The sequence below is a fragment of the Anolis sagrei genome, chromosome 2 (assembly GCF_037176765.1).
Source record: "Anolis sagrei isolate rAnoSag1 chromosome 2, rAnoSag1.mat, whole genome shotgun sequence".
Classification (NCBI taxonomy): domain Eukaryota; kingdom Metazoa; phylum Chordata; class Lepidosauria; order Squamata; family Dactyloidae; genus Anolis; species Anolis sagrei.
The window spans coordinates 219,164,250-219,182,641 of NC_090022.1; the positions used below are offsets into that span (position 1 = coordinate 219,164,250).

At 41.1% G+C, this 18,392-nt stretch overlaps 1 protein-coding gene across 2 annotated transcripts; it reads left to right on the forward strand.

Moving 5' to 3' along the window:
* The first annotated feature begins 215 nt into the window (after window positions 1–215).
* PLGRKT (plasminogen receptor with a C-terminal lysine) lies at window positions 216–16,332 on the forward strand. Of its 2 annotated transcripts, none has more exons than XM_060762284.2 (5): window positions 216–350; window positions 3,339–3,425; window positions 10,184–10,314; window positions 13,346–13,455; window positions 15,852–16,332. In XM_060762284.2, the coding sequence occupies exons 1-5, from the start codon at window positions 228–230 to the stop codon at window positions 15,971–15,973; spliced, it is 573 nt and encodes a 190-aa protein (XP_060618267.2). In that variant the 5' UTR covers window positions 216–227; the 3' UTR covers window positions 15,974–16,332. The 2 variants fall into 2 exon arrangements, with proteins under 2 accessions (XP_060618267.2, XP_060618266.2); XM_060762283.2 differs by having other exon boundaries at window positions 266–357.
* The last annotated feature ends 2,060 nt before the right edge of the window (window positions 16,333–18,392 follow it).

Consider the following 18,392-nt stretch of genomic DNA (forward strand, 5'->3'; position numbering starts at 1 on the left):
TTTTGCCTTCTTTCCTTCCCTCCCTTCCCCTTCCCTCCCTCCCTCCTTTTCCTTTCCTTCCTCCCTCATCCCAGACCCAGTTCATTTAAAGCTCTATTTCCCAAACTCTGGTCTTCCAGGTGTTCTGAACTCCATCTCCCAGAATTCCTGGCCATTGGCCACAGCAACGGAGCCTTCTGGGAATTGAAGTCCCACCCGCTTTGGCGGCGCCCCGTTTAAGAACCGAGATGCCAGCCCAGGGCAAGGCGCTTGTCGGCCGCCGGAGTGGAGATCCACCCGGAAACGAGCCCCGTGTGGCCGACACGTGTCTTTCCCGGTTCGTGGGCGGAGGCTGCGCGTCCACGGAAGCGGTAGGCGGTGAGTGGGGAACAAAGCGGGGCGGGACGCAGGCGGGCGGACCCAAAGGGAAACTGGAGTGGAGGGGGGCGCGCGGGTGGGAGCGGGGAATCCCAGGAGAACGGCAAAGGCGGCGCTATTTTACGTCTCCAAGAGGTTGACACGCAGTCGATCGTGTGAATGGAAGTACAAGTGTCACAGAGAGTTGCGTGTCTGCAGGGAAGCCCCATTTACCTGTGCATTCCTGCTGCTGTTCTTTCAACATGGGCGCAGACAACAGAGGACAAAGCAGCTATGAGCCCATAGATCAGGCATGAGCAAACTTGAGTCCTCCAGGTGTTTTGGGCTTCAACTCCCACCATTCCTAACAGCCTCAGGCCCCTTCTTTTTCCCCCTCAGCCGCTTAAGCGGCTGAGGGGGAAAAGGAAAGGGCCTGAGGCTGTTAGGAATGGTGGGAGTTGAAGCCCAAAACACCTAGAGGGAGGCCCAAGTTTGCCCATGCCTGATCTTATATATAATCATGACCAAGTTTAAATACTCTCAGCACACCATTAAAAGTCTATCCCAGGCATTTTTTTCTAGTTGAATATATGTCTTGTGATGGAAGAACTTCCTGACCCTACGAACACTTCAACAGTGGAACTCTCTGCTTCAGAATGTGGTGGAAGCTCTTTCCTTGGAAGCTTTAGGCTGAATGGCAATCTGTCAGGGATACTTTGATTGTGCTTTTCCTGCATGGCAGTGAGTCGAATAGATTACTGCAGCACACTCTACTTGGGTTGCCTTTGAAGACTGTTCGAAAACTCCAACCAGTCCAACGGGCGGCAGCCAGATTACTCACTGGAGTACCATATAGGGAGCATGCCACCCCCCACCCCCCATTATGTCAACTCCACTGGCTGGCGGTCCATTTCTGAGCACAATTTAAAGTGCTGGTCTTGGCCTATAAAACCCTATACAGCTCCAGCCCAGCTTACCTGTCTGAACATATCTCCTTCTACGTTCCACCTCATAGTTTAAGATCAACTGGGGAGGCCCTGCTCTCGGTCCCACCAGCTTCGCAAATGCATCTGTTGGAGACGAGGGACAGGGCCTTCTCAGTAGTGACCCCCTACCTGTGGAATTCACACCCCAGCGAGATCAGGTTGGCTCCATCCTCCTTTCCTTTAGGGAAAAAACCTGAAATCATGGTTTTGGAACCAGGCCTTTGACCAGTAGGCAAGATAGTAGTTTGGACATCGAACTGGACTATATGACTGTGATAATAATGGAAATGACTACATGACTGTGATAATAATGTTTAATTGTTTTTAATCTATTGTTCTACAGTATTTATTGTTTTATATTGCTGTTACTTGTTATATTTGTGGCAGTGTAATCTGCTCTGAGTCCCCACCCCCACCCCCCAGGTAGAAATGTTGTAAATAAATAAATAGATGGCCCATGTGGTCTCTTCCAACTCTATTATTCTATGACATTATGTCCCATTTTCCTCTTCTCCTTTTATGAAAGGTGGAGGCTCCTTCTTTGGAGGCTTTTAAACAGAGACCAGATGGCCATCTGTCAGGGGTGCTTTGAATGCAGTTTTCCTGCTTCTTGGCAGGGGGTTGGACTGGATGGCCCACGAGGTCTCGTCCAACTCTATGATTGTAGGAGTCTATGGCTAGTCAGCCATGTGGTCAACTGTTATCTGGAGCTGTGGTCATCATACTCATCCCTTACTCTCCTGTTATCCTTTGAAGTATTTTTTTAAAATCTTACACAAAGTAATATAGACTCCTTAGAGCTCCTAATCTGTGTAATTCAGTTATGGAATCCTTGTAATATTTCATAGTTGGTAGAAATATGAGAAATAAACAAAGCAGCTGAATAAAACTACTGTATTCTTGACTGTCCATATCCAGAGACTCTTGGTAACATTTTTTCATTCTCCATCGAATTATTTGGTGGATGTGTATTCAGTCTAGGTTTGAAGTGTACCTGACTCGCAGGCTGGATTTACACTGCCGTATAATCCAGATTATCAAATAAAATAATCCAGATTATCAAATAAAATAATCCAGATTATCAAATAAACAAATCCAGATTATCAAATAAAATAATCCAGACTATCTGCTTTGAACTGTATTGTCTGAGTCTACACTGCCATAGATCCAGCCCTAGTGAGCTAAAAAAAATTCTGCAAACTGACTGCCTCCAGAGCAAGTCAATCCATATTTTTAGATCTACTGGGGAGGCCCTGCTCTTGGTCCCACCAGCCTCGCAAACGCGTCTGGCAGGGACAGGGCCTTCTTGGTGGTGACCCCCTGCTTGTGGAACTTGCTTCCCAGCAAGATTAGCTCAGCGTCCTCCCTCCTTTCCTTTAGGAAAGAACTGAAATCATAGGCCTTTAGCTAGCAGACATAATGGCACTTTGGATATTAAACTGGACCATATGATTGTTATAATTAATGGAAACGACTATATGATTGTATAATTAATGTTACTGTTTTTAATCTATTGTGTATTTATGGTTTTTATATTGTTGTTCATTGTGATATAGTGGCATCGAATTGTTGCCAGTGTTAGCTGCTCTGAGTCTTCCCTTGGGGGTTGAGAAGGGTGGGGTAGAAATGTTGTAAATAAATAATAATAAATAAATTTTAACATCATTTTATTTATTATTTATTTACTATATTTATATCCCACCTTTCTCAACCCTGAAGAGGACTCAAGGCAGCTTACAGTGTAGGCAACAGTTCAATACCTTAAAAATAATATACCTCCAATATACAATTAAATTATCATTTCAATTAAAAATTTAAATGAGATTAAGAGTATTAAATCATACAAAACATTGCAATTACAACTATAAAACCACATTATCTGCAGTCATTATAGAGAACACTAGCAACTGCCAAGAGAGAAACATTGTTTAAATCTTTGTAAGGTTGGCCTGTTTCATTTTCAGTTTTCAATATTATGTAATGGATACTGATATACTCATGGTTGTATCCTTTCAGGTCAATATGGGATTCATCTTTTCAAAGTCGATGAATGAAAACCTGAAGAGTCAACAGGAGTTCATGTTGATGAACTCTCGACTTCAGGTGGGTTCTTATAATGGAACATTTATTAGTGTGGTGATTGTAGAATCTCATGTATAAGCTGAGGGTAGGGTTGGGGGCCAAAATTACAGATCCTTGATGTAACTGTTGGACAAATCAAGGTCAGGTCAGCCTCACGTCGATACTGGGCAAGATTCTGGAAAAGATTGTTAAGGAAGCGGTCTGCAAACACTTAGAAACAAATGCAGTCATCGCTAATAGTCAACATGGATTTATCAAAAACAAGTCATGCCAGACTAATCTGATCTCTTTCTTCGATAGAGCTACAAGCTGGGTAGATGCAGGGAATGCCGTGGATGTAGCGTACCTGGATTTCAGTAAGGCCTTCGACAAGGTCCCCCATGACCTTCTGGCAAGGAAACTAGTCCAATGTGGGCTAGGCAAAACTACGGTGAGGTGGATCTGGAATTGGTTAAGTGAACGAACACAGAGAGTGCTCACTAATGCTTCCTCTTCATCTTGGAAAGAAGTGACAAGTGGAGTGCCGCAGGGTTCCGTCCTGGGCCCGGTCCTGTTCAACATCTTTATTAATGACTTAGATGAAGGGCTAGAAGGCATGATCATCAAGTTTGCAGACGACACCAAATTGGGAGGGATAGCCAATAGTCCAGAGGACAGGAGCAGGATTCAAAACGATCTTGACAGATTAGAGAGATGGGCCAAAACTAACAAAATGAAGTTCAACAGTGACAAATGCAAGATACTCCACTTTGGCAGAAAAAACGAAATGCAAAGATACAGAATGGGTGACGCCTGGCTCGAGAGCAGTACGTGTGAAAAAGATCTTGGAGTCCTCGTGGACAACAAGTTAAACATGAGCCAACAATGTGACGTGGCGGCAAAAAAAGCCAATGGGATTTTGGCCTGCATCAAGAGGGGCATAGTGTCTAGATCTAAGGAAGTAATGCTACCCCTCTATTCTGCTCTGGTTAGACCACACCTGGAATATTGTGTCCAATTCTGGGCGCCACAATTCAAGAGAGATATTGACAAGCTGGAATGTGTCCAGAGGAGGGCGACTAAAATGATCAAGGGTCTGGAGAACAAGCCCTATGAGGAGCGGCTTAGGGAACTGGGCATGTTTAGCCTGAAGAAGAGAAGGCTGAGAGGAGATATGATAGCCATGTATAAATATGTGAGAGGAAGCCACAGGGAGGAGGGAGCAAGCTTGTTTTCTGCTTCCTTGGAGACTAGGACGCGGAACAATGGCTTCAAACTACAAGAGAGGAGATTCCATCTGAACATGAGGAAGAACTTCCTGACTGTGAGAGCCGTTCAGCAGTGGAACTCTCTGCCCCGGAGTGTGGTGGAGGCTCCTTCTTTGGAAGCTTTTAAGCAGAGGCTGGATGGCCATCTGTCAGGGGTGATTTGAATGCAATATTCCTGCTTCTTGGCAGGGGGTTGGACTGGATGGCCCATGAGGTCTCTTCCAACTCTTTGATTCTATGATTCTATGATTCTAAGGTTCATTCGTGAAGAAAGGGAAGCCCAGTGTCAATTCAGAAGGCCTTTTCCTGGCCAGGCATCAAAAAAGCCAGAAAGACATTACAGTGTAGACCAGGCCTGGGCAAACCGGCTGTTAGGAACTGTGGAAGTCCAAAACACCTGGAGGGCCAGAGTTTGCCCAGGCTTGGTGTAGCCAGTAAAGGAAGTCAGCGTAAGTCTCATAAAACAGCACTGTTATACTTAGATTAGGGCAGTGTTGTGATAAATTACTGGCAATCTGTGCCTGGTGATCTGTCTTATCTACTTCTTGTACACATGGGCATGATCTTTGTGCAGCTTTCTGAGTAAAATGCAGATAATAAACCCTTCTCTCCAGTTTAACACACAAAGGAAAAAGGGGCGTGGAAGTATAATTGTTGAATGAGGGTCACCAGTTCAGAGAAAGGAAGGCAAGACCCAGGCGAATGTTTATGAGCCTGTAAAATAACCCTGAGAATTTTTATTAGGTGTGTCTTCAGCTTTTCCTCCGAGGAGGTTAGCTCTACCAGAACCAATTTGAGTTAGGATAGGCTGGCCGTTCCAAGGCCGTAGAGTGAGTATCAAAAGGATTGGATATGTGACAACTAAAACCACTTACATCAGTGGAGCATTATCCTGTAAATATGTGGTGGGCTAGGTAATTTTTAGACTTTCTAACGTTTTAAGGGTGTGTGTTTGTGTATGACGTGTATTCGTTTTGTAACCCCAAAATGTGGTGAGCCAGCCCTGCAGCATTTGGGGTCCCTCCTGCTCATTTTGTGTAAATGTTACATCGAGAATAGACTACTGCAATGCACTCTACATGGAGTTGCCTTTGAAGACTGTTTCAAGTGTCCAACAGGGAGCAACCAGACTGCTCGCTGGAGCATCATACAGGGAGCACAGAACCCCACTGTTGCGTCAGCTCCACTGGCTGCCAGTTTGCTATCGAGCACAATTCAAAATGCTGGCTTTACCCTATAAAGCCCTAAACAGTTCTGGCCAAGTTTACCCGTCAGAACATATCTCCCTCTATGAGCCAGCTATGAGGTTAAGATCTTCTGGGGAGACCCTGCTCTCGGTCCCACCTCCTTTGCAGGTGCAGTTGGCTGGTACGAGAGACATTGCTATTAAATGTAATTTGGGGAATTAAGGTTCAAAATAGATACTTCAAACTTGGCTGAAGTGCACCATTGATTTGGAAAAGTTTCTTGAAATCTGGGTTATTGTAGGTTTTTTCGAGCTATATGGCCATGTTCTAGAGCTCCTACAGACCTCAAACCTCTGAGGATGCTTGCCATAGATGCAGGTGAAACGTCAGGAGAGAATGCCTCTAGAACATGGCCATATAGCCCGAAAAAACCTACAACAACCCAGTGATTCCAGCCATGAAAGCCTTCGACAATTTCTTGAAATCATTTCCTCCAGATAGTTTTGGGGCTGGATCTATTGGAAGCAGTGGCCTACCTCTGTCTATAATGGTATATTTCTGTTTATCTAACACCAGTGGAATTTATTTATTTATTTATTTGCAGTATTTATATTTCCCCCTTCTCATCCCGAAAGGAACTCAGGGCAGATCACAGAACATACATATGCAGCAAACATTCAGTGCCATTTCATATACAATTAGACAGACAATTACGGTATACATAGAGAGGAGGTATAGCTATCAACTTGCCCAATCTTTCCGACATCTTGGAAGGTATTGTGCTCAATTCCGGCCACTGGGGGGGGGGGGGTGCTGTCACTCGATCTCCCTGCCAAAGAGCTAGTTTGTAACTTTCTCCTTTGCATTGAATGAGCAGTACCTATTTGTCTAATCACGTTTTTGCTTTTGAATTGCTAGATGGGCAGGAGCTGGGCTAAGGCCCTGGCTCTCACCCTGACCCAGCTTTGAACTTGCAGCCTTTCGACTGCCAAGATTGACTACAGCTGGTGTTTAACCTGCTGTGTTAAAGCTGGCTCTTGATCAGGTTTTCTTCCCCTCTGATTCTCACTGCAGTCTTCTACATAACAAAATGCCTTCTTCAGAGCACATACAACCCTACAACAGGTTTTTGAATGAAGAGGGATTACAAGAAAGAAAGATCTCTCATCCTGGTGGAAGCATGGAGATCCAGTAGAAGTACCCCATATACTTGTTGAGGACTTGGAGGGTCTTAAGTTAGTAATGAGTCCAGTGAACCCTCTACATTTGATGGGATTGGACCACAGGTCCCCTAAAAAAATGAAAGCCAACAGATCAAAAATTGCTATTTTTTAGGTAAGAGAACACCTCTAGAAATATCTAGGCTCTCCAGCACAACTCCATGGTCAACTGTCCCTCAAAGTTGACTATATACAATCACACTGGAAAACCAAGAGATTCCTAGTGGGCCAGTCTTTAGCACAGCTGGTTAATCACCAACAGTAATAAGATCACACTAATCAAAAGGTTGGCTTTCATGTAGGGCAGCAAGGAATTCCACAAGGCAGGGGCAGAAATAGAAAAAGCCCTGCGTCTGGTCCTTTCCAAGTGCACTTCTCTAGGACCCGGTATATGGAGTAAGTCACGTTGGACTGGTCGTTGCGACCTCCGATGATGGGAGAAGGAGAGGCGATCCCTAAGGTACGATGGACCCTGGCTGTATAGAGTTTTAAAGGTCAGAACTAGCATCTTATACAGGCCACGGTACTCAGTTGGAAGCCAATGTAAATGTTGCAGCACTGGTGTTATATGGCATTTCATGGGCGTTCCTGTGAGTAACCTGGCTGCCGCATTCTGAACAATACAAAGCTTTCGGGTCGTAGACATCGGAAGACCCACATACAGGGCGTTGCAATAGTATATGTTCTGTAATCTGCCCTGAGTCCCCTTCAGGGTGAGAAGGGCAGAATATAAATGCTGTAAATAAATAATAAAATAAATAGAAGGGTGTTCTATGTCTTCCAGCATGGATCTGTAATCCTTTTCCAGCAGAATTTGGCCATAGAGTTTCCCAAATCCTCAAAAGTCAAATCTGTAAATGTGGAGGGACAACTGTACTATTTTACATTTGGTTCATTGTTCAATTCCAAGTATGATTGACTCTAAATTCAGCCTAAAAGTAATTTTTCTGAGGTGTCTGGAATTTATTAAATTAGATTTCTGGCTGCAATTTTTAAAACTGTGCCCATCTTGTTCAATAGGCTTTGTTAATAGTCACACAAGGATTTTCACTTGGGTTATGATTAAACAAAGCTATATTTCAGCTGTAAGTACGATAGAAGACGTGCCAATTAATAGTTTCCCGTTTCCTGACTCTCTGAACCCTGTTACGAGTAATTACCCTGGTTTCACACATAGCTGTCAGTAGACAGTGGCAGTCTTCTATGGTGGAGAATGAAACTTTTGACATAGATGTGTGTATGTGTCCTGTGAAATTTAAAACAAATTTCCTGAGGAAATGGAAATATCTAATTTCCTGTCAATAGATTCTCATAGCTAACTGTCTGACAGAAATGTAAGAAGGTGAATGCAAATGTGGATAACAAACATATCTTACAGCTTTTCTCACAACCTTTGTGTTACTGTTGTTCTTACTTTCTTACCAACGCCCACACATTTGGTGAACTGGACAGTATTGCTTCCCCTTTTCCATTAATTTCTCCTTTGTTGGAAAGGAATATATATTATTAATATATAATGCAATAATAATTTTGGACAAGATTTTTCAAACCCACCTCTGGACATTGTTTAGAACAGTGGTCTTTTTTTTATTTTATTTTTTAACCAGGGACCACTTGACCAAGAATCACTCTCCAACATTAGTACCAATAGGTTTACGAATCTGTTTTTGGTCAATTTTAGATTTGGTTTGGTTATTTGGGGTGAAATTTGGTTATTTGGGGTGGTTATTTGGGGTGGTTTGGTTATTTGGGGTGGTTATTTGGGGTGGTTTGGTTATTGGGGTGAAATTAGAGCTGATGTGGTGTATTGGATTGAATAGACCACATCAGCTCTAATTTCTGTATAGAGCATATGCCATGTAGTCACCACCTGCTCGCCCAGAGAAAACCATATTTAACAGTCTAGAGCTGATGTGGTAATACTAATCTTTCATGGGTAGTCAGCCTCTCCCCTCCTGATATCCCCGGCTTAAAGCTGATCTTAAAAACTGTGGCATAGACACCGAGAACTGGGAAACCCTATCCCTTGTGTGCTCTAGTTGGAAGTCAGCTGTGACCAGCAGTGCTGTGGAATTTGAAGGGGCACAAATGGCAGGTGAAAGGGAGAAACATGCCAAGAGGAAGGCGTGTCAAGCCAACCCCGACCGGAACTTCCTTCCACCTGAAAAAGCAATGCCCTCATTGTGGAAGAACATGTGGATCAAGAATAGGGCTCTACAGTCACCTACAAATCTACCGCCAAGACCCTATACTTGGAAGGCAATCATACTTGGACAACAAGGGATTGCCTAAGTAAGTGCCTCGGCACTATAAGAGGGTTTTGAAAGACTAGTCACTCTCGTTGCCGCATGGTTTCGAGGCGTGTAGTAATAGTGAGGCTGCGGACCATATTTTCATTCTTGTGGACCACTGGTGGCCCACAGACCACAGGTTGGGAACCACTGGTATAGAAGAATAGAACAAAATAGTTGTTGCAGAAGGCCAAAAGTATTGCTCTTTTCCCCCAGAGCAATAGCTTTACTATTGTGTTGCACATGGTTCACATAGCAGAGATGTTAAGAAACCTTGTTAGCAAATTGCAAAAATATGTTACAGGGCATCAGCAAGAATACCTGATGTGCGTTGGTGCCCAGTGTGCATCAGGATTGATGAACAGTGGGATCAATCTGGTGTGCATATTTTACATTTGTCTCATTATGAAATGGTTCCTTTGTTGACTCTGCTACCCAGAAAGATAACAGCAATTGTCTGCTATACGTGCACATTATGGAACTGCCCAATGCCAATTCCCAGATTAAAAACCATTTATAAAGATCTCATTCCTCAACAGGATTCCGTTTTGGTGGCTACCATTATTCCTGTTATAGTGGTGATGCTTTCAGATCCCTGGCACTAGTGGAAATCAGGGCAGCCATTGATACACTATGTGAAAAGTGTATATATACCTATGTATACAAGTAATTATATTTTCTACCAGTAGTGAAATCCTCTCTTTTTACAGAAGAGTCACTGTATTCACATCTTCTGTTCAAAATATTCTGTTTCCCAGAAATTCTTCCAGCAATATGTAAAAAATGTAAGAAAGCTATCATATTTATATTGGGTTTTTTTCCCTTTATACTCAGCTGGAACGGCAGCTCTTGATGCAGAACCAAATGCGAGAGAGGCAGATGGCAATGCAGATTGCTTGGACACGGGAATTTCTCAAGTATTTTGGAGCATTCTCTGGACTTGCTGCTGTGGGTCTAACAGTTGGGTACGTAATGATTACTATTACGGTATTTTATGAACATTTAAGAAATAAGATAATAGTTTTTGTTCTCATTCTTTTGCCCCTTTCCTCCATATTCTCTAACTAATAAACATTTACTGAATACATGGCTCACCTTCTACAGTCTATTAAAAATGAAGATTATAAGATATATAAAATTCCTTTATAAGATAAATAAAATAAATAAAGGGGCCATGGTGGCGCAGTGGGTTAAATCACTAAACTGCAGAACTTGATGACCAGAAGCAATATTCCTGCTTCTTGGCAGGGGGTTGGACTGGATGGCCTATGAGGTCTCTTCCAACTCTATGATTCTATGATTCTAAGGTTGACGGTTCGAATCCGAAAGACAGGGTGAGCTCCCATTGTTAGCCCCAACTTCTGCCAACCTAGCAGTTCGAAAACATGCAAATGTGAGTAGATAAAATAGGCACCGCTTTGGTGGGAAAGTAATGGTGCTCCATACAGTCATGCTGGCCATATGATCTAGGAGGTGTCTATGGACAATGCTGCTTCTTCAGCTTAGAAATGAGCACCACCCCCTAGAGTCAGACTCAACTAGACTTAATGTCAAGGGAGAATCTTTATCTTTTTAAAATTCCTTGCTTAAATCATGGGCATGTCTAAATACCACATCCCATCTGATGTTAGAAACTTAACAGGTTCAGCCTGGTCAATACATGTATGGGATACCAGGTGCTGCAGGCGACATTTCAAAGTATGGGACTAGCAAAATCACCTGAGTATTCCTTGTCTGAGAAAACCCATTGAAATTCATGAGATTACCATACATTGACAGATGAGTTGAAAGCACATACATACATATATACATGCATCTCCTTCACTTATTTTTGTGTCTCTCCAAATTTCACAATTTCAATGATCCAGACATACCATCTCAATATCTTTGCCAAATGAACAGAAGTAGCAAATGGGAAATATCACTGTTTGAAACAGAAAATTTTCTTTACACTCAATGCAACTCAAACTGGTGTTTCCTAAACTGGTGTCAGTCCCTGAGCCATTTTCTGTCACATAGGGTTCTAAGAAACAAAGAACAGTAGCAGCCAATGAGCATAAATATGGTGTCAGTGACTGGCATGTTGGAAAGGAATTAATTGCCAGTCCCATGTACTAGATAGCTACTTTTTAAAACTGATATAGCACAATCCCCCTGGCTCAAAATATTTGGTGGGGACACCATAGGTCCTTTAACAAAATTGACAGTGGTCCACCATGGTGTGAGTTGTAGTCCCCAATCCATTGGGGGCACCAAAACTGGGATATCGATGCCAACTTCCTTTGTTAGGTTTGGCAGAAATTTTACCTACACTCTATATATTTCCCATTCTGAACATGTGTAAACTTTGGAGTTTTTAGCATCTGTTGACCAGCTTTGTAGAATACAGATGAGTAAATTTCATTACAATGATGGGGCTTTTTTCTTAGGCCCCATCTACATTGCCTTATAAAATACAGATTATCTGCTTTGAATTGGATTATATCGTGGACTCATATAACACTATGTAACACGATTTTTGTTCCTGGGTTATAAATGTCATTTCCTAATTGGTTTTATAATTTAAAAAATGGAAAAAGTATTTTCCTATAGTTTTTCAATGAATATCTCATCGAGTTTCACCCATAGTTTGTGGCAGCCACAAAAACCAAGTTTATAGAGTATAACAACTGCTTTCAAAATAAGTACTGCACAATTAAACAGGAGATAACAATTTTAAGCCAGAAACAAAAACTGATTCAGATTTTCAAATCCAGATCAAAGTAGATAATAATCTGGATTATTATCTGGATTTGATAATCGGGATTATATGGCAGTGCAGAAAATCCCACAATATCTGCTTTTAACTGGGTTACTGAGTCCACACTCAGATAATGTGGGATTTTCTTCCTTGATATTCTGGGATACAGGACTGTGTGTAAGGGCCCCTAGTCTCTGTGTTGAGAATCAGGCCAAAATGGCCCATTTTGCATTCAGTGTTGGTAAGCTCTTTCTGCATAGTTTGTAAAGAAAATAACTGATAGTGTATAAAAACAAAAGATAAGATATATAACAGTTGGATTTTTACACTGCAGTCCAATCTGGATTCTTTGTGTTCCTAGCTTAATTCTCTGTTGTATTACACTTGCTGCAAATATTTATCATGTATCTCTGTCTTATGTCTCGTCATCTTGGTTTTTAAAAACTGGATTGGTGGATGTATAATCTAATTCACTTGGATGTCCTCATGAGATCTTTTGATACAGGGAAGAACAGCAATATTTTAATAGAAAAATAAAATCAAGTTAGGTATATACCCTAACACTGTAAATATTGCTTGATTAAATAAATCCTCTGTAAGAAATGTAAAATCAATCAATATTTTAGACACTCAATTCTTTTGCTTTTTAGAAAAATGTATTTTCACTGCCTATATGTCTTATGGGGACAGAGCAAGGAACATCCCTATCCAGTTTATGAGAAGGCAGATTGTACATTCTTATTGATACTGTAAACAAAAAAACTATATTTGTAAAAAGCTAAGCACACATATATCTCTCCACAAGGACAGTCTGCACAGCTAGAATACCAGTGGTAGAGTTGCCCTTTAACTCAGAAAGATTACAAACACTCTGAGTTAAACCTAGTGAAAAGAAAATTCCCTGTTTCAGACAGTGATATTTCCCATTTATCATTTCTGTTCATTTTTTGTATATTCCGTGAATATGATTAGACATATTTTTGCTGGCAGTTATTTGTATGTATATATATGATTCTGCAAAAATGTGGATACAAAATTAGTGTAAAGAAGTTCTATATTATGTGTATGAAGCTGGCATTGGAAATAGCCCATAATTTTGGTGACAAAAAGAAAAACTTCTATGAATAATACAGTAACATTTGTGATATAGTTGCATCATCTAAAAAGAGTCTTAAATTAACCACTTATTTCTAATATAACCTTGGCAATTCGTTGTATTTGATTCCAGTGTTTCTTTTCATTTGCTTACTAAACAGGGCAATAAAAAGAAAGAAGCCTGCAATGTTTCTTCCAATGGTCCCTTTAGGTTTTGTCTTTGCCTATCAATATGATATGGGTTATGGATCACTTCTGAAAAGAATGAAGTGTAAGTATGTCTATTTACCTTAATGATAGAGGTGGCAACCAAGTGCTTATGTGTACAAGTGTCTTCCAGTACCTGTGTTGATTGCTTCCATTAAACAAAACCCAGTGCCTTTCAGCTGTAATTTCTTCAAAATAATGCCTGACCCTTGAGTTACTGCCATTTTGATTTCCCACACAGGCTATACACCTCATAGAAGCCTCCTTCTGACTTTCAAAAATTAATGAGGAGGTGAAAGTTGAGGGGAGGGTGGTGGGCTATGGGTGAATGGTGGGCAACAGCATTACTCTGATGGTTTGATGTAGGTTGAGTGTTGAACTAGGATTTTGGGTTCAAACAGTTTTGAGACTCACTGGGCAACTTTAGGCAGGTCACATACCCTCAGCCTAAGAGGAAGGCAATGGCAAACCTCTTCTGGAGGAAAACTATTGCACTAGAGCCCTGAAACACCTTTTCACCACAAACCACACTCTGTCCAGGTTAATCCCGTAAGTAAAACTTTATTAAAAAGAGTATTTAAAAATAAGCAAATTTAAAAAGAATAATCAAAGTCCAAAAAGTTATTTACAAGATAGCCAAGATTCCAAAATCCTTTTAAATACAGTTTCAAGAGTGAAGCCACAGATATAGCCATAGACATGATAGCATGAATCCAAGGCAGGCAACCTATGCCACACATGAAACTAGAAACAGGAACAAACTTAGAGACCTGAATACATGAATCCAAAAACATAGGACCAGGGACCGAGAGCTGTTCACCTGAATACAATATTGCTCTCACAAAGGATTGTACCAGCAGAAAACCACTTAAAAAGCCTCAGTCTCTTCCATGACATAATTCCTCATGCACCTGCTTTTCCTCTCCTTATCGCTAAGCCAACAGCAACTCTGTCTCTGTTGTACGTGCTGCCTCCGAAGTTTCAAGCACTTGCTCTGGACAAAGATTCATCTCCCACCTTTCTCTCAGCCTGCACTTCTGGCAGATTCTCATGGGAACTGATATCACTTTCTTCAGTCTCATGGGAACTGCCAGGAGATTTTTAAACAACTCTCTCCAGGCTACTTCCATCCTCCTCTGGGCCTTCCGAATCTATTCCAGCATCCCCCTCCTCAACTTCTGAGCACTCAGAATCTGACCAGGCTACAACAAAAACCTTGCTAGGAAAACCTTGGCATAGAGTCACCATAATTGAGAATTGACTTAACTTGATTCAATCGCTGAAAAAGCAACAAGAATCCACTCTTTGTTGTGTTTTAGTACAATCAGATGTGAAGAAAGTAGTGGGAAGCTAGGAAAAAAGCAAAGTGCATCCACCTTGAAAGACCAGAAAGTGTCCTAATTCTATAATTCTTTGAAAATCTGGGGCTTTTCAGGCAGCATGGATATGCCCTTAGGATGCTGGTGGGAAGGTCAGTGGTGGTGGCCAGTAAAGAAGTCAGAAAATGGGGAAAATGTGAGGAAGAAACAGTGGTCTTGGGAGCACCAGTAAAAGTACACATCCAGAGGAGGTGGGAGCAGCTGGGAGGTAACATTATGTAACACATTTTTTGTTCCTGGGTTATAAATGCTATTTCCTAATTGGTGCTATCATTAAAAAAAATGGAAAAGTTTTATTAAACCCACAAAAGCTGTTTTTGTGAAACATCCTGCAGCACATTTTGTTATAGTTTTTCAATAAATACCTCATGGAGTCTCAACCAATTCAACATGGTTTGTGGCAGCCACAAAAATGAAGTTTCTGGAGTATAACAACTACTTTAAAAGTAAGTCCGGCACAAATAAACAGGAAATAACACTTTCAAACCAAGGACATTTTTTTCCCCCAAATTTTGTCACATAGTGTAATTTTTAATGGGAAGGATGGTTCTATCTTTGAGATGGATGCCTAGCATATTTATTAATATAGTATCCTATAGGGACATAATGTGTAAGAAAGCATATGGTAAGCAAATATATGGATAAAAAGAGAAACAGTTTGAGGTGGTTCAGGGAGAGGGAGGGAGAGAATGTGTCCATTGGTATGAATTTCAGAGACTAAACTTGAAAAAGGATGTGGTTTTGTATATGTTCAATATGAGGTTTTTGCATGCTTGGGAGGGAAATTAGGAAAGGACAATTTGCTTTTAATTTGTGGTAAGTAATTTAATGTAGAAGCAGTCTAGGAAAATGGATTGCTTTCCATGCAAGAGGTCATTTTGTTTGAGTGAAACTCTGGGTCCAAATAAATTCCAGTAATAAATACAACATATAAGGATTGGTCACATGCCACGATGGCTGCTTTCCTCATCATACAGCAATTGCATTTTAATTGATGTCAATTGAACTTTTTAAAAAATGCTGATACATAATTAATGTTCTTATACAATTGATGCAAAGGTATACATTTTTCATCTTCCAGGTGAAGCAGAGAACATACTTGACACGGAGAACACTACACTAGAAATGCCAAAAGGACCCCTTTCTTTTGAAAGCATCGAAAAAGCCAGAAGAGCCCAGAACAAGTTTTTCATTGAAAAGTAGTTTGGCTGCAAACTAATATGTGAAAGAATAAAAAGATGTATTTGTAATTATGTTGCTGATTTGAACTATCTCATCCAGTAATATGTGCATAGTACTTTTTCATCATGACTCGAATGTAATCAAATCACCTGCTTGGCAGAAACAAGAAGCTGGGAGAATAAATCCAAGTCCTTTTTTATCTTCCAAAAGCTGATTCGCACAATTTTTGATCTTCTTAGAAAAGGGGTTCCATGTGCCATCCCTTATCATGAGATCACAGAAGATAACTACACACTGGGTGGATTGAACAAACCTCTGTTGAATAATATTATCTAAATGCAATGTGTATTGTGAAATAAAACCGATTTAATACAATATAAGTTTAGATGTGCTTATTCTCATTGTTAAAAAGTATTACAAAGCAAAAGGATACATGTCCATTCAAAAGCACTAAAATTGGCTCCGGTCTAAGTGTTGCTCCCCAGTCAGGATTCACCTTGCACTCATAGAATCATAGAATCAAAGAGTTGGAAGAGACCTCATGGGTCACCCAGTCCAACCCCCTGCCAAGAAGCAGGAATATTGCATTCAAATCACCCCTGACAGATAGCCATCCAGCCTCTGTTTAAAAGCTTCCAAAGAAGGAGCCTCCACCACACTCCGGGGCAGAGAGTTCCACTGCTGAACGGCTCTCATAGTCAGGAAGTTCTTCCTCATGTTCAGATGGAATCTCCTCTCTTGTAGTTTGAAGCCATTGTTCCGCGTCCTAGTCTCCAAGGAAGCAGAAAACAAGCTTGCTCCCTCCTCCCTGTGGCTTCCTCTCACATATTTATACATGGCTATCATATCTCCTCTTAGCCTTCTTTTCTTCAGGCTAAACATGCCCAGCTCCTTAAGCTGCTCCTCATAGGGCTTGTTCTCCAGACCCTTGATCATTTTAGTCGCCTTCCTCTGGACACATTCCAGCTTGTCAATATCTCTCTTCAGTTGTGGTGCCCAGAATTGGACACAATATTCCAGGTGTGGTCTAACCAAAGCAGAATAGAGGGGTAGCATGACTTCCCTAGATCTAGACACTATGCTCCAATTGATGCAGGCCAAAATCCCATTGGCTTTTTTTTTTTGACGCCACATAACATTGTTGGCTCCAAGATCTTTTTCACACGTACTGCTCTCAAGCCAGGCATCCCCCATTCTGTATCTTTGCATTTCATTTTTTCTGCCTAATTTTTTTTTAACACCAGCCAAAATCCCAAAAGTGGTAATAAAACAGTTTATTAAGAAAAGTACATATAAAAAGGGAAAGTCACCATAAGAAAGAAAGAAAATGTAAATCAACAGATAATGGGGGAAAACAGTCATCAAACAATCAGCCAATCCAAACAGACAATAGAAAAAAACACTACAAAGGTAATAATCCAAACAGGTCAAATCTGTGTCATATAACAAGGTACAGGAAAAACCAGGATCAACACAAGAGCATAATCCAGGAAAATAAGAAACCATGAACATTAATCCAAAAGCAAACTTCTTAAAGCATGATTGCAAACTTCCAAGATCTAAAACTCAAAATGTGAACTGGAAACTAGGTTTGAGATCCTCACTGCTTCACAGCGTTGCCTGATCTGAATTCCCACAGAAACCGCAAAAATGAAGGCACTCTTTTGACCTTGACTCACTTTCCTGTGGGATTTTTGCTGCTCCTCCTTCTCACAGAGCCTTTGCGATCTTTTCCATTTGCTTGAGTCTTCCCTAAGATCAAGCCTGATCGTTTGAGCACAGGTGTTCCCTTAGGCGAGCTTTCTCGCCCATCCACTTTGTTATCTGGGGTTGCTATGCTACCAGTAGGCAAACAGTCTCCTGCATCTCCCTGTCTGCTGGACTCCAGCAGTTTCACTTTCAAGCCTATTCTCACAGACAGAATCTTGCTCTAAAAACCCCTTGGTACCCTCATTGAAAGAACCATCCACCACTCTCCCAGGCTCTGGAATATCAATCCCCTCGTCTTCATCTGGCTGAACCACAACATAACAATAATGGCTACATTGGATAACAATAATGGCTACATTGAAGTGCTTGATCCTGAACAAGGAAATCTTCAAGTGTCCATCTTAGTCCTTAAGGCAGTTGTTCTGAAATTGCAGAATTTCACTCCTCCCTTTTGAGTGTTGTGAGGAGCAAAAGGAGGGAATGGGTATGGATATTGAGCTTGTAAGGAAATTGTTCGACTGGGTGAGACAAAATCCAATCATACTTTCCAAGTAAAGTATGTACAATAAACAATGTAAATAAAAATTAGGATGCAACTTATTATAACATGAAAAATATAATTTGAATTAATGCCATCAAGAAATAAAGATAAGAACTTAATCTAACATTCAGTTCTATCCTTGCATCGTTTATGTTTCTGACTTTGGTCTCAGGCACAAGATCTGGAAAA